At 45.9% G+C, this 16,130-nt stretch overlaps 2 protein-coding genes across 2 annotated transcripts; one reads left to right on the forward strand and one right to left on the reverse strand.

Annotated features, from left to right (window-relative positions):
- Nucleotides 1-388: 388 nt before the first annotated feature.
- On the forward strand, nt 389-11,780 carry PCYOX1 (prenylcysteine oxidase 1). Its single transcript, XM_081017440.1, has 6 exons — nt 389-516; nt 3,106-3,312; nt 5,356-5,530; nt 7,110-7,321; nt 10,149-10,304; nt 10,606-11,780. The coding sequence occupies exons 1-6, from the start codon at nt 414-416 to the stop codon at nt 11,253-11,255; spliced, it is 1,503 nt and encodes a 500-aa protein (XP_080873566.1). The 5' UTR covers nt 389-413; the 3' UTR covers nt 11,256-11,780.
- Nucleotides 11,781-12,418: 638 nt separating this feature from the next.
- On the reverse strand, nt 12,419-16,032 carry SNRPG (small nuclear ribonucleoprotein polypeptide G). The gene is made up of 4 exons (XM_081017654.1): nt 15,899-16,032; nt 15,513-15,535; nt 14,781-14,905; nt 12,419-12,592 (listed from the first exon to the last, which is right to left on the reverse strand). The coding sequence occupies exons 1-4, from the start codon at nt 15,928-15,930 to the stop codon at nt 12,542-12,544; spliced, it is 231 nt and encodes a 76-aa protein (XP_080873780.1). The 5' UTR covers nt 15,931-16,032; the 3' UTR covers nt 12,419-12,541.
- Between the last annotated feature and the right edge of the window lie 98 nt (nt 16,033-16,130).

Raw genomic sequence — 16,130 nt, forward strand, 5'->3', positions numbered from 1 at the left:
TCTGGCTGGGCCCCGATCCAGCAGCCAGGCTCTCCTTATGGAGCCTCCGGGCCCAGAGGCAGTCCACCTAGAGACCTGGGTCCTCGCGGGAGAGAACAGGAGGCTGGACCAGATGCGCCACGGCGGGCGCTCGAAGGGTGATGACGGAGCCAGCCGAGATGAAGCTCCTTGTCCAGAGGCAGTCTACCCGCCCAGAGCAGCTGCTTGGCGGGAGGGAGCCACGCCTTGCGGGCTTTCTTTCCGCGGGGGCGGGCGGGAGACGCGGGTCAGGAATCCTCCCGGCGCAGCAGCAGTCTACCCTTCTGGCCCGCGCCGCCTCCCGTTTCCGCCGCCGCCCAGAGGCCGCGGGGCGGGTCCAGGAGAGTCCCTCCCCGCTTCCCTCCTTCCATCTTCGCCCAGCAGCCGCCGCCGCCATGGCCGCCCGCTGCCTGCTCCGCGCCCTGCCGCTCCTGGCCGCCCTGTGGCAGGGAGTCGCGCGGGGGAACCAGGAGCTGCGCCCCCCGCCCGCCAGGATAGGTAGGGAGCGGCGGAGGGCGGCTGGGGCCGGAGGAAAGAAGGGGGCGGCGGGGGGGGGAGGGGACCCTCCGCCACCTCGTTACTCGGTGCTTACTAGGCAAGGTGCGTAAGGGCAAAGACGCAAACACACACATCTTTGCAATTGCACCTGCGCGCACACTCGTGCATTGATGTAAAGGTGGCTTGGAGCATGTGCAGAGCGCTCAGCTTCCAGAGTGTTGCAGGCGTAAGAGGGGAAAGGCATCTTGCCTTTATGATCTTGATTGCAATAGCCTTTGTTTTTGAATTTGGGGTTCCCCACACGGATTTTGACAAAGATGAGATATAACAGAGTCGTCCCTTCATTTCAAAGGGGGCTGGCTCCCTGGCCACACATTCGTCCTTGAAGGTGGATCTGCTTTCAGGAACACCCAACTAAGTTTGGAAACTGAGTTTGAGATCCTCAGATCTTGCGGAGAACTTCAAGCGGATGCAAATTCTCAGCCCTGTGCCCCATTGTGATAGGAAAAGCTCTGTGGGGTGAATTTTCACATCCATGCAAATCACAGGACATTCAGCACACATCGCTTCAGCATCTCATTAATGCAGACAAAATGCCACCTTTAAAATTCTAGTTTCCTTACTAGGAGACCATGGGCAAAAAGGGGAGGCCTTTTTACTGGGCCATGGCAACCAGCAGAAAATAGGGAAGTGGGTTTTTCTTGCCACCCCTCCTCCTGAGCCTGGCATCATGTACTTGGGAGTTCACCCTTTGAGGAAACTCAATTCCCAATAACCGTGAGCTGCTACATGTGCTTGTGCAGACATGCATTTCACATGAAACTTCAGTTACGGTAGGTGTAAAGTTAAAAATTGTATTGAAGCAAATAATGCTTTGCTACACAAAGTTCCGCCAGCCCTATTGGGACATGACTTCCTGTGCGCCATTGACTCATGGGCTTGTGAAACATGTGCTGACCCTAATTGGAAACCCACATGTGGCTTTTTGAAACAAGCTAGTCCAGTTTTTCCTTTAGAAAATGCTTACACCAAACTGCTTACACCAGTTGGACAACTTATATGGGAGAAAGACCTGCACGTGCAAATAAAGGATTCTAAATGCTATGTACCATAATAATAATAATAATAATAATAATAATAATAATAATAATTAATTTGTTATTTATACCCCGCCCATCTGTCTGGGTTTCCCCAGCCACTCTGGGCAACTTCCAACAAAATTTTAAAATGCAATAGTCCGTCAAACATTAAAAGCTTCCCTAAACAGGGCTGTCTTTAGAGGTCTTCTAAAAGTCTGGTTTTTCGCTTTGACATCTGGTGGGCGGGTGCCACTACCGAGAAGGCCCTCTGCCTGGTTCCCTGTAACTTGGCTTCTCGCAGTGAGGGAACCGCCAGAAGGCTCTCAGCGCTGGACCTCAGTGTCCGGGGAGAACGATGGGGAAGTTTTTAAAGTTTAATGTTTTATCATGTTTTTAATATTCTGTTGGGAGCTGCCCAGAGTGACTGAGGAAACCCAGCCAGATGGGCAGGGTATAAATAATAAATTATTATTATTATTATTATTATTATTATTACTCTCAGGAACTCCTGGGACGAACCTTTATGGTAGATTGGTGATGCTCTTAAATGGCATGCAAGTTTTTCACAGTGATCGCACAGTGCCCTTGGCATTAAAATGCCAGTCTGCACCCCTCCCCCTGCTATTTAATCTAGATCTACTTTTTCCTTGAAATATCCAGTAAGTTTTTTAAACAAACAAACTGTTGTCAGAGACCTTTTAATCCGTTCCGGAGGTCCGTTTGTAAACCAAAACAGGTTGTAACCCAAGGAGCACTTTCGCCAATGGGGCCTTCAAAAAAAATTTGTTCGTAATCCAAAAAAAAAAGGGTTGTAATCCAAAAAAAGTTAGCAAACCGGGACACGCATGTCCGGGTTTGACGTATTTGTAATCCAAAATATATGCAAACCAGACTGTTCGCAAACCAAGGTACCACTGTATTAAACCTCTGCCTGGACTTCCATTGCTCATTACAGTTTACAGTGGTACCTCGGGTTACATATGCTTCAGGTTACAGACTCCGCTAACCCAGAAATAGTACCTCGGGTTAAGAACTTTGCTTCAGGATGAGAACAGAAATCGTGCTCCGGCGGCGCAGCAGCAGCAGAAGGCCCCATTAGCTAAAGTGGTGCTTCAGGTTAAGAACAGTTTCAGGTTAAGAACGGACCTCTGGAACGAATTAAGTACTTAACCCGAGGTACCACTGTATTTAAGTGGTTCAAAACTCTTTCGGGCCACTGTGCCCTTGCTTCCAAAAACACATCCCTTGGGCCTGATCCAGCAGGGTCTTCTGATGTTCTTATAGAATTACAGAATTGTAGAGGAGGAAGGGACCCCGAGGGTCATCTAGTCCAGCCCAGTGCAATGCAGGAATCTCGACTGAAGCATCCATGACAGATGGCCCTCCAACCTCTGCATAAAAAGCTCCCAGGAAAGAGAGTCCACCGCCTTCCGAGGGAATCTTATGCAGTTTACCTTATTCTGAGTTCTGTTGAAAGGAATTAAATACAGGAAAATTAACTTAATTCCAGGTGTGATTGGAGCTGGCGTCGGGGGCACATCTGCAGCCTATTTCCTGCGCCAGAAGTTTGGTAAAGACATCCAGATTGATATCTTTGAGAGAGGAGAAGTTGGAGGCCGTGCAGCTACTATCAATTTGGAAGGGAAATCCTACGAAGCAGGAGGCTCCGTCATCCACCCCCTTAACCTGCACATGAAACATTTTGTGAAAGAGCTAGGTATGGACACCTTATTTTCCCTAGGAGCAGGTTTCATCCCTGCTCCTTTGTTCTTATGCCAGTGGAAACTGTTTTGGTTCCATTTCACGCCAATGAAAAGGCTACAGTGCAGCCTTCTCTGCCCACCAGATGTGTTGGATTACAATTCCTATCCACTCCAGCCAGTTATAGTCTAAAACATCTGGAGGGCCCAATGTCTGGGAAGGTTGCTATAATTAATTTGGAGGAAATGGGAGGGGCATTTTCTTTCTGGGGGTGCTTGTGCAGGGCCGTCTTAAGCATATCCGGTGCCGTGGTGCAAAGATCCCTCCTGCGCCCCTCCCTTCCCAGAGTTGACCTTTTTTTAGGGCTGGAGGAGGCGGGCAGCGGCTGGAGGGTGGCTTCTCTGGCGGGGAAGAGGCGGAGGCTGGATGCGGCGCCTCCTGGCTCAACTGGACGCTTTGTGCTGCGATGGCCACAGCAGGCAGCACACCGAGCGAGCTGGCCTGCCCTGAGCAAGCGAGGGTCCATGCGCCGCTCCCGCCAAGCATTGGCTCTGTTTTTTCCCTTTTAGCCTTCTGGCGCCCTGCAGAATTTGGCGCCTGCAGGCTAAAAGGGAAAAAACAGAGCCGACGCTTGGCGGGAGTGGCGCACGCACCCTTGCTCACTCAGCGCACTCATTTGGTGTTCCCCTGACTCTCGCCTAGCACCATCCAGAACTTGGCACTCTGGCACCCCGCGCCACTAGCCTTAATGGGTAAGATGGGCCTGTGCTTCTGTGTGTGACAAGTCTGGGTATCTCTGCTTTACTTCCTCTCAAAATGTAAGCTGTAAGCCACAGTCACAAGAATAAGATGGGTACATCTCAGGTGTCAAAAGCCAAGGTAAAGAGGTGTGTCTTCCACACTTGCCAGAAGCTTCTCTCCACAGAAGTTTTCCACCACAGAAAAGGCCCTTTCCTGGACTGCATCCCCCTATGCCATTCTTAGCACCCAAGTGTGTCAGTAGAGAAGGAGACAGTCTTTCATGTATCTGGGGTTGTTTAGTGAGTAGTTTAGGGCTTTAAATACTCATGTGAGCACCTTGATTTAGGCTCGGAAATAAACCAACAACAAGTGCTGTTGTTTTAAAACACTGGTTTTATGAGATCTGAATCAGATCTACGTAAAGTGTGACCAGTTCCGCAATACAGTCGTACCTTGGATCCCGAATGCCTTGGTGCTTGGATGTTTTGGCTCCTGAGCGCCGCAAACCTGGAAGTGAGTGTTTCGGTTTGCAAACATTCTTTGGAAACCGAACGTCCAACGTAGCTTCCGCAGTTTCCAATTGGCTGCAGGAAGCTCCTGCAGCCAATCGGTAGCCGTGCTTTGGTTTATGAACGTTTTGGAAATCAAACAGACTTCTGGAACGGATTCCGTTCGACTTCCAAGGTACGACTGTAGTCACATGGCAGAAAGGAAATGAACATTCCCCACCCTCTCAAGATTTCTGAAAAAGACACAAGTGAACAGCAGACTTAGGTAAAGGGACCCCTGACCATTAAGTCCAGTCGTGGCCGACTCTGGGGTTGCGGCGCTCATCTCGCTTTACTGGCCGAGGGAGCCGGCGTTTGTCCACAGCTTCCGGGTCATGTGGCCAGCATGATTAAGCCGCTTCTGGCGAATCAGAGCAGTGCACGGAAACATCGTTTACCTTCCCGCTGGAGTGGTACCTATTTATCTACTTACACTTTAACGTGCTTTCGAACTGCTAGGTTGGCAGGAGCAGGGACCGAGCAACGGGAGCTCACCCCGTCGCGGGGATTCGAACCGTCAACCTTCTGATTGGCAAGTCCTAGGCTCTGTGGTTTAACCCACAGCGTCACCCGAGTCCCAGAACAGCAGACTTACTGGAGTTCAAATTTAAAAATACGAGTTCCCATTAAATCCTGTGTCTTATAGAGAGGCCTGTGTGCACCCATCCATCACCCACCAAATCTCAAACGGATGCAGAGTTCTCAACCTTCTGCCCCAGTGTCGACTCAGGCTTTCTCCCAGTTCACAAGCTGTGCTTTCAAACCTGCAGGTCTTAACGTCCATCAAAGTCAAGGTGGCCTTTTGGGCATCTACAATGGAGATGAGTTTGTCTTTGAGGAGAGCAGCTGGTACATTTGGAATTTTCTCAAGCTCCTCTGGCATTACGGACTGAATCCTGTGCGGATGTACATGTGGGTAGAGGATGTGCTAGACAAATTTATGAGGTAAGTCTGCCTGTCTCAATGCAGGCCCCCTCCCCACCCACCCTGGCAAGGCACCTATAGCCACTGCACCTTTCTCTGACACCTGTGGGGCTCCAGCCCTTGCCAGTACTTTTGAAACACCTGGCAAAGGCTGCCTTAACCCCAAACTGGAATGGTTTATTCCATGGGTAGGCAAACTAAGGCCCGGGGGCCGGATCTGGCCCAATCGCCTTCTAAATCCAGCCCGCGGATGGTCCGGGAATCAGCATGTTTTTACATGAGGAGAATGTGTGCTTTTATTTAAAATGCGTCTCTGGGTTATTTGCGGGGCATAGGAATTTGTTCGCTTTTTTTCTTTCAAAATATAGTCCAGCCCCCCACAAGGTCTGAGGGACAATGGACCGGCCCCCTGCTGTAAAAGTTTGCTGACCCCTGGTTTATTCATTCTGGCTAGGAAGTTAGATGTTGCCCACCTTTTACTAAATTATAATAATAATTAAGAGTACCAATAGGGTAGGCAACCTAAGGCCCGGGGGCCGGATGCGGCCCAATCGCCTTCTAAATCCAGCCCGCGGATGGTCTGGGAATCAGCGTGTTTTTACATGAGTAGAATGTGTCCTTTTATTTAAAATGCATCTCTGGGTTATTTGTGGGGCATAGGAATTTGTTCATCCCCCCCCCCAAAAAATATAGTCCAGCCCCCCCCCCCCCAAGGTCTGAGGGTCGGTGGACCAGCCCACAGCTGAAAAAGGTTGTTGACCTCTGCCATATTCTCAGCGACCCTGTTAGCTAGCCAAGCTAGGAATGTTATCTCATAGGTTTATCCTGTGATCAAGAGGATTTATTGATTACACAAATGTAAAGGATACTGCCTGCCCTCTGCCCCCAATGCACTCTAGACTATGGACTTGTCAAGCTGGTTTCCCCAGCCACTCTCTGATACCTGTTTCTGACAGCCATTTCAAAGCTTCAGGAGCAAGCAGAAGAACAAGTCTGCAAAATGACTATAACCACCTGAGATGCACAGTGAAGTCTGTCTTTACCTGAGGCCCCAAATGGAAGAAGCCTACAAAGAAGAAATTATATATACAAGAAATCAATTGCTTTACTCCAGGCCTGTTAAAATATGCTCTCCCTTAAGCCTTGATTCACTGCCAGTATTTTCTGTCTCATTAAGCCAGTGTGCATCAACATTATTAGGACCCCTTTTTTATTTGCTATTTACAGTCAGGTACAAGGTGGGAGAAAGAAAAAAACCTGTCCTATCAACACTGCACACAGATTCCTAAATAAATACCTGGAAGCACTAGCAAAGCAATCTGGGGTGCAGGCTTCTTAGCTGTCAGTCCTGTGCATTGGAATAAGTTGCAATTAAATTAGGGTCAATATTCTTACGTGGTTGTGCGTACTGGTGGCACTCAGCAAAGCAATAATGAACGTCAATTTATTTTCTGTTTGAAAACAACACAAAGCTTCTGAAAGGGCATCACCCAATATAAGTAAAGTCTTATCAGAAACAATACCAGTCACTAACTTTGTCTTCCTCCTGCACAGTCTTTGCTTTCGCATATTTTAATTATTTTCCCCCTTTTGCACAAAGGATCTATCGGTATCAGGTTTACGACTATGCCTTCAGTAGCAACGAGGGTTTACTTCATGCCCTCGGAGGGGCTGACTTCGTTCAGATGCTGAATGTTACCATTGATGAGGCTATGCAGAAGACCAGCTTCTCTCAGAAGTTCATCAATGAGATGGTGACTCCAGTTATGAGAGTCAACTATGGCCAAGGTGCCAACATCAATAGCTTTGTGGGTAAGTGGCAGTGCTTCTTTGCAGATTTGTATCTTGCCATATCTTGAAGGTTCAAGGAATTGAAAATAAAAGCTGCTGATTTTCATAATGCTGTTATACAAATCCATATGGTGTGTCTGCGTTTGCAATTCTGGTCACCTCACCCCAAAAAGGATGTTGTAGACTTGGAAGAGGTGTTGAGAAAAGGCCAACCAAAATGATCAAGGGGATGGAGTGACTCCCGGTTCCAGCGTTTGGGACTTTTTAGGTTACAAGATTATGCAGGGCACAGAGAAAGTGGATCGAGAAAAGTTTTTCTCCCTCTTCATTCCGCAGGGCCTGTAAGACAGAACTATTCTGCCTGGCTTTCAATTTGAACTTAGCCTGGTCTTTTATTCCCCTTCCTTCCCTCCCTCTCCCTTTTTATGAAGATTACCTGCTCTGGGATCCCACAGTTAATTCTCCCCTGGTCTCCTCACTGGCCCAAATAGGACTGAATTGCCAGCTAGCCCTGGTGATCATCTAATGTTTATTGGATGGCTTTCCCCCCAAACTGATTTTTGATTTTATTGTTATTCATGTTTTATACCATATTTTATACCATATTCATGTTTTATACCATACCAGTTTTTTGTAGCATCAATTAAGTGTTTTAAATTTGTTGTTAGCTGCCCTGAGCCTGGTTTTCTGAACTGGGAAGGACGGGGTATAAATAATTTTTTATGATGATGATGATGCTAGAACTTGTGGACACCCAATGAAGCTCAATGTTCTTTTATCTGTCCTGAAAGGACTTCCTCATGCAGTGCATGGTTAAACTGTGGAACTCACTCCCACAGGGATAGCCACCATCTTGGATGGCTTTAAAAGAGAATTAGACAAATTCCTGGAGGAGAATGGGACGCGGATGGCGCTGTAGGTTAAACCACAGAGCCTAGGGCTAGCTGATCAGAAGGTCGGCGGTTCGAATCCCCGTGACGGGGTGAGCTCCCATTGCTCGGTCCCTGCTCCTGCCAACCTAGCAGTTCTAAAGCACGTCAAAGTGCAAGTAGATAAACAGGTACCACTCTGGCTGGAAGGTAAACGGAGTTTCCGTGCGCTGCTCTGGTTCACCAGAAGTGGCTTAGTCATGCTGGCCACATGACCCGGAAGCTGTACGCTGGCTCCCTCGGCCAATAAAGCGAGATGAACCCCAGAGTCAGCCACGACTGGACCTAATGGTCAGGGGTCCCTTTACCTTGACCTGGAGGAGGGCTACCAATGGCTCCTTGGCATGTTGGCTGTGCTCTGCTTCCACGGTTGGAGGCAGCAGTGCTTCTGAATGCCACCTGCTAGAGGCCATAGGAGGGGAGAGGGCTCTTGCGCTCGGTCCTCCTTGTGGGTTTCTCACAGGCATCTGGTTGGCCACTTTGAGAACAAGATGCTGGAGTAGATGGGCTACTGGCCTGATCCAGCAGGCTCTTCTTATATTCAGGGAAAGATTACAATAACTCACTATGTCTGTAAAGCACAGCCTTGAAAGATGCTGGAGGGCCAAATTCTCACGGGGACGCTTCTGTAATTTTAAATAAAAAATACCCAAATTCCTCTTCCTGATGGCCACTACCAAATGAAAGGCATTTTGCTGCCTGGAATAATCTGCATGAAGGGGATGTTTGAATGATGATCTCATGGACAAAATTCACTTTCAAGTACTGTATTTTTCTGTGTATAAAACTATATTTCCCCCCTATTTTTTCAAGTTTAAAACGGGGGTTGTCTTATACACAGATAGTGCATATGGGGGATTTCTTTATTTGGATTCCCCCAAAATAGGGGTCGTGTTATACACAGGGGCGTGTTATACACAGAAAAATACTGCATCTGTCTGCCTCACTATCCGAGTCAAGAACATGCCCAAAGTACATGAGGTGATTTGCATGGCAACTGGGAGCTATGTGTGCAACGGTTTTGCTTGCCAGCCAGCCAGCCTGCTGTGGGTTCTGGGTAGTCAAAAGCACAAATGACAGAGAATTCAGCAGGAGTCCTGTCGGTAGGATCAGAGGCCTGATAAGACACAAGGTCTGGTTAGTCATTCTGGTTTTAGGTAAATACACACACCTTTCTACAATCCTCTTCTGCTCTCCCATACGTGGGATATGATTGACATTCTCTAAGCTGGCCTTCACGAGCCTGGTGCCTTCCAGATGTTGCTGGACTGCAACTCCCATCCACCCCAGACAGCCTGGACCATGGACAGGGATGATGGAGATTGTCATCCAGAGGGCATGAGACCCAGGAAGGCTGCTCTGTGAGTTACACTCTCTGATTGGGCCTGCTACATTGTGTAGTCCCCAAGGACATCTATACAGGGCCTGTGTACCCGTGAGATGGGCTGAGGCAGCCGCCGCCTTGGGTGGCAGAATCCCTTGGGCAGCAAAACCCCTGAAGGTATCCTGCCCGCCCCTGCCAGGGAAGCAAGGAGCAGCAGCAGCGGCTTGTGACGAGACTTCACTGGAAGCCCCTGTGCAACCTCAGCAAGCGAGGCTTTGGTGGTGGTGGCACCTTCCCATGTTGCCTCAGGTGGCAAAACAGGACGGGTTGCCCCTGCTCCTTATTTTGTTTTTTGTCTGTCTTAAATTATGGTTTATTGTAGATTACCTATTTGTGTGTGTATGTACTATATACATTGTGTAAAGTTTTATTCACACTTTTGTACACCCTCCCCCCAGGAATCTTCTGGTGATAAAGAAATAATAAAAAGAAATATTCTAATATTAGATATACAATCTTCAAATGCTTTTTTCTTCACTGTTAGTTGTAGAGTTCTGCAGCTTTGTGTGAAATTTTATTATTGCCTCCCTGGTAGGTGCCGTATCTTTGGCAGGTGCCGATTCTGGACTTTGGTCAGTAGAAGGTGGCAACAAACTGGTATGCACTGGCCTTCTTTATGCTTCTAAAGCACAACTGATTTCTGGCACTGTTATTGCTCTGGAAGAGAAAACGCTGAAAAGGGGACGCTTAGGTGAGCTTGCTACAACATTCTTACACTTGGGATGCAGTAGAAAAAAATCAGAATGGTTGAGATATATTGGTTTGGATAGGGGAAGTCAGAACTGGCTGGGTAGATGAAAGGAAGGGGCATAGATGTAGATAATAGAAGCCAGAAAGACTACTTGTATTTGAAACTACAACTTTTTTCCTCTTCAAAGCCACCTGAAATCTGCTGGAAAACTGGCCTAGTGCTACATCAGGCGGATTACTCTTGATTATGTTTTAAATAAAGAAAGTGTTGCTTTTTAAAAAGTACTTTGTCTGTCTCCCAGGAGATACTGCGAAGCTGTATGAAGTCACCTACAATTCTACGTCAGGATTGATGTCAGAGCTGTACGACATCATTCTGATTGCCACCCCGTTGCAGCGTAAAATTGCCAACATAACTTTCCGCAACTTCAAGCCACCCATTCCCGAGTTCTCCCAGCCCTACCATCAGACTGTGGCAACGTTTGTCCATGGGCGCATTAACACTTCCTATTTTGGCTACCAGGATCCTTCAAAGTTCTCTTTAACTGCCATTTTCACAATGGAGCACCCAAAGTTGTTTATCAATTGTATTGGCATTGTCTCTCCAGTTGAAGATAAAACTAAGCCGCTTCTGAGCCCTGCTGTTTGGAAAGTGTTCTCACCCAAGCCTCTCACAAAGGAGCAACTGAATTTGCTTTTCTCGTCTTACGATTCTGTTGAAGTGAAGACGTGGCTTGCCTACCCACACTACAGCCCCCCAGAGAAATGCCCCCCTATCATTCTCCATGACAGAATGTACTACCTCAACAGCATCGAATGGGCTGCAAGTGCCATGGAAATGAGTGCAATCGCAGCCAAGAATGCTGCTCTTTTAGCCTACCATCGCTGGTATGATAAGGCAGACATGATTGATCAAGAAGATTTGCACGAGAGACTCAAAACAGAACTCTGAGGTAGAATACACACGGCTGGGGAGGAAATCTAGGTTGGTATACTGTATTTGGTGGGGTGGGGGAATAGGAGAAGAGAGTGGATCTGAGGATTTAGCAAGCTGTATCAGACCATGTGGTGCATCATCTACTGAAAGTTCTTACTATATTTACAGGAAAAGATAGCAACGAGGCACAGTGGAGTGAAAGAATAGCTGTTTTTGAGCCATGCAGCTTAATTAAGGATTTTACTTTGTTAGCAACATGCAAGAGCCATCAGGTGCTGGGCTGGGGTGGATTAGCAACTGACAGCAAGTAGCTGAAAGAAAAGGAGGGGTGACATTAAATGAAATTGTTACGATTTTCCCATCAGTATACTGATGCCCACGAACTGTGTATTGTCATACTGTCCAATTATGTATCTCCCTTTCAGAAGTCCCAATCTTATACACTGTGATAATGGATAACTCAAGCCATATTATTGCTAGACAAAGTAAGGTTTCTGATGTTTAGCTGCGTCTGATATAAAATACAAATGTAGCCCAAGAGAGGGGACTGTGTGTATTTAGTTGCTTACCAAGGGAGGCTACTTACAGTTGATCCAGTTGACAGCCTTTTGCCATGAGGTGCAAGACTGCTTTAAGCACAATCTAAATCCACTAAAAGTACGTAGTAGGAAATTGATTATCTTAAATGCACCTACGGCATAGATGCAGTTTATCTGATTCTATGTATTTCAGACTGCTTATGCTGCCCACTAGTTGCACATCAGGCACAATAATGTCGCAACATGCCTGGTAAAAGAGCACAAAGCTAGCACTGAATACCATTCTATAAAATTATGTGCACTGACCTTTTGCTAGTATTCAGAAATTCTGAATGAAATCTGGCAATTTCTTTTAGTCTCTCAGCAAAAGGAAGTATGTAATGGGTTCATCTTCTTTTTCCCAATGTGCTCTAGCACAGTCTCTTCAAAAGGGTAAGGTGCCTTAATTGATGAGCCTTACTGCCAAAAGTTTAGTTTACTGCTACATGCTAGAACAATTCGTTCTGTTTATCAGATGAAAGAATTACATGGAAGAAAACAGAAGAAGCCCTCAGTTTTATCCTGTTAATGAACTGAGAAGTCAACCATGTAGACTTCAAACCACCCTGAATTTACTTTCAAAAAAGTAGAGCAAGTTGATCCAATTTTAACAATTTATTTTAAAAAAAAAATCACAGAGTGTGAAAAAAAGAGTGTGTCATGCCTGTAAAATCTACAATACAAAAACAAATGTCCACATTGTAGCTTGTTCCACTGGTTTGTTTATACTCGTTCCAACGCTTCTAGCATAATGATGCTGTTTCCACGTATTACCTAGAAATAAAAACACTGAAAGTTAAACACCAACCAAATACTGCCAAGTGGCTTAAGGAAGAATATTATAGACTCACAAAAGGGACCTGTTTCCCACATCACGAAAGACAGCTGCAGAAAGTCACCACACTTCAGTGCTTAAGCTTTCTTATTATTATTCCTACATTATTTGCTCAAAGCCTTTTAAAGGGCAATAACAAATAATAATCATACTCCGGAGTTAACCCACTGACAACTCAATTCATTATAATTAGTCTATTTATGATTATGACTAACAGTGAACATCACCCAAAGCACCTTAATCTTCTAACTTAAAATACCAAAAATAAAAGGCAAGTCATCACCTTGTACTGAAAGGACAAACTCTGTGCCAGATGAGCTTCCTTAGGGAGAAAGTTCTGAAACTGCAGCGCAACCACCAAAGTTTATCTCATGTATTCCTACCCAATTAACTAATGGGAAGAGAGAAAGCCGAAAAGGGCGCATCTAAGATTTGACAAGTTCATGTGGAAAGAGGCAGTTCTGAAGGAGTCTAGACACAAATCATACACCTTGGCCAATGTCAAGGTACCAGCTGTCCCAGGAACATGGGACAAGAAAACAAGGGGTTATGGAGAAGTCAGAGAAGAGCCTTCTGCAAGAGTTAAGAAAGATCCACAGCTACACTTAAGAATGTAAGAAGAGCCTGCTGGATCAGGCCAATAGGCGTATGGTCCAGCATCCTGTTCTCACTTGAGCACACGAGCCCACTCTTCTGTGGTTTCCAGTAACTTGTTTTCAGGATTGCTGCCTCTAATATTATTTTAGGTTGGTCTCTTTATTTTCCTCATAACTCTTAAGTACACACACTGACTGCTCTGGGTGACCTCATTTTAAGAAAAGGATGTTGCTGAAGATCCAAAAGTGCTGTAAAATCCTTGAGGCTAAAAAGATATTTTCATGAAGAAATGCAGTTTGAATAGTCACCCAGAAGCAGCCTTTCAAACAGATCCTAAAATTCTTACTTTGATGAGTTCCAAAGCCACTGTACCACTTTTTGCCAAGTATGAGTAGAGCTTTGGTATACTCTATTGTGAACAAGTCATTTACAAAAGAATATGGATATTGCCTGCCTTCAGTGCAAACATGCCTTTGGAGCAGTATCCTGGTGTTCTTCAGAAGTGTTCTGTGAAAGTGGGTGGGATGGGGGACTTAGGAGGTTTATTTTGTCTACCTCTTTAGTTTAATTCTTGTTCTTTTTATTATAGTAGCTTTTGTAAGCTTTGAAAATTAATAAAACAAAATAAAAAAGTACTGCAAGATTTTGGATTATAGTTTGGTATAGGACCAGGCAAAAGTGCAAAACCATATAGATGAATTCCTGCATATTAAAAAAAAAATCTAACTCAAAGATATTTTTCTAGAAAATGCTTTTGATAAATTCTCAAGTACAATGGATGACATTAGCTTAGCTGCCTTTCTCGATTTCCTTTTTTTTTTATAAGATATTTATTAAGATTTTCAAAATATTACAAAATAAAAATAAAAAAAGAAGAAAATACAAAATAAAAATGGTTAAAAACAACTCAATCTTTCCATTACTTATTTTTCATTAGCTTGTTTCCCGGATCTCCTCATGCCTCCCTTTTTTGTATTCCAGTTCGGTTTGTTGGTTCAGCAAATCCTTACCCTCTTTGTTTATCCTAGTCTTTAATCTTAAAATATTGTAACGTTAAATTTTTACCTATTAATAATCCATTTTTCATATTCCCTTATAGTATTACAGCTGAAAACCACTTAATTTCTATCCAACATCATTCTAACATTCATTAATTTTACAATATTTCTGTAGATAGTCTTTAAATTTCTTCCAATCTTCTTCCACCGACTCTTCTCCCTGGTCTCGGATTCTGCCAGTCATTTCCGCCAGTTCCATATAGTCCATCACCTTCATCTGCCATTCTTCCAGAGTGGGTAGGTCTTGCGTCTTCCAATACTTCGCGATGAGTATTCTTGCTGCTGTTGTTGCATACATAAAAACAGTTCTATCCTTCTTTGGCACCAATTGGCCGACTATGCCCAGGAGAAAGGCCTCTGGTTTCTTCAAGAAGGTATATTTAAATACCTTTTTCAATTCATTATAGATCATCTCCCAGAAAGCCTTTCTCGGTTTCAACTACTTTTAAAAGGTTAATTAATTTCTACTTACCACCATCCCTATGTTGTTCTGTTGTCCTCCTGGTGCCATTTCCACACACTCATCTATTACAAGATTCATAAATGGATCAAATCCTCTTAAGATTCCTTGGACATGCCGGCCACCATTTAATTTCACTGTAAGGAACAGTCAGGTTAGTTTACTTCCTCTTGGTACTTTATCTTGACTGTACGTTTGCTATGTCCAAGGCAACATTTATGGAATTAAGATGGACAGATATGTAGGTAGTCTGTCTTTATCCTTTCTTGCTCACAATTGTGGAACCCAGTTCAAACCAGGGGAAAGATGTACTACTCACTTTCATACGTTTGTTTGGCAGCTGGCTGTGCATCACAGGGAATCTAGGCTACTTTCCTGACTAGATATATGGGATACAGTCATACCTCGGGTTGCGAACGTGATCAGTGTGGGAGGCACGTTCGCAACCCGCAGCACCGCGACTGCACACATGCATGGCGCAATTTGGCGCTTCTGCGCATGTGCCAAAACCCGGAAGTAACCCATTCCGGTACTTCCGGGTTCGGTGCAGTCTGCAACCCTAAAACACGCAACCCACAGCGTTCGTAACCCGAGGTATGACTATACTGCTACAGAAGCAAAGAATGGGGGAAGTGAGTGCAGGTTGCCATTCAGCACAAGTTAAGACGACAAGAGACAAAGTAACAGTCCCAGTAAAGTTTTCCTCCCAAAATGCAGCAAACAAAAAAAGGCCATTCAACTTACATGACAGCTTCTTGTCCATAAATCTGAAAATTAAATAAGAGTGAATAATTAAGCATCACAGCAGTCAAATTCATCTCAACACAGGGAAAGAGTGAGTTATATGTCTTTAGAAAGAAAGAAAAACAGAAACAGATATACGGCCTCCCTAGTTCTATGATCAATTCGCCCTAAGGAGGAAAACGACGGCGGTCCCGAACCACGTGCTGCTCTAAATTTTCGTAGCTCTATGACACACACGCGCGACGTGCGGTGCATGATGGGAGCGAAGAGGCCCAACCGCTCGCGCGCTCGCTCGCGGACTAACGGCGGCCGCCCCGCGCTCTTCCTCGCCTCCTTCCCATCGGGCTCCCCGGCCCCCGCCGCCCCTGCCGCGCTCCCGGACTCACTTCTTCAGCTCCGGCGGGTGTGCTTTGCTCATCGTGTCTCCTCACAGGCGGCTCCGGCGACGAGCGTCTTCCTCCCGCCTTAGCACCGTTCCGGCGTATGACGTCACGGCGCCGCTTCAGCTCTTCCCCAATCAGGAGGTGCCTGTTGCGCCGGCGCGGACGACTAGCTCAACGCAAGGGCCGCCTGCAGGGCGTGGACTACCTCGTCCTCGCAACCAATCAGCGCAGAGCA

This window comes from Podarcis pityusensis (genome assembly GCF_964106645.2).
Source record: "Podarcis pityusensis genome assembly, chromosome: 8".
NCBI classification, from domain to species: Eukaryota; Metazoa; Chordata; class Lepidosauria; order Squamata; family Lacertidae; genus Podarcis; species Podarcis pityusensis.

Bases quoted from the DNA above. Each gene is read 5' to 3' on its own strand.
- PCYOX1 (XM_081017440.1), top strand. From the start codon at position 414: ATGGCCGCCCGCTGCCTGCTCCGCGCCCTGCCGCTCCTGGCCGCCCTG. The intron at 5,531-7,109 runs GTAAGTCTGCCT...TTTTGCACAAAG, and splicing joins GTGCTAGACAAATTTATGAG to GATCTATCGGTATCAGGTTT. The intron at 7,322-10,148 runs GTAAGTGGCAGT...CCTCCCTGGTAG, and splicing joins CAACATCAATAGCTTTGTGG to GTGCCGTATCTTTGGCAGGT.
- SNRPG (XM_081017654.1), bottom strand. From the start codon at position 15,930: ATGAGCAAAGCACACCCGCCGGAGCTGAAGAA. The intron at 14,906-15,512 runs GTAAGTTGAATG...TGTTCCTTACAG, and splicing joins TATGGACAAGAAGCTGTCAT to TGAAATTAAATGGTGGCCGG. The intron at 12,593-14,780 runs GTAAGTAGAAAT...TTTTATTTCTAG, and splicing joins AGAACAACATAGGGATGGTG to GTAATACGTGGAAACAGCAT.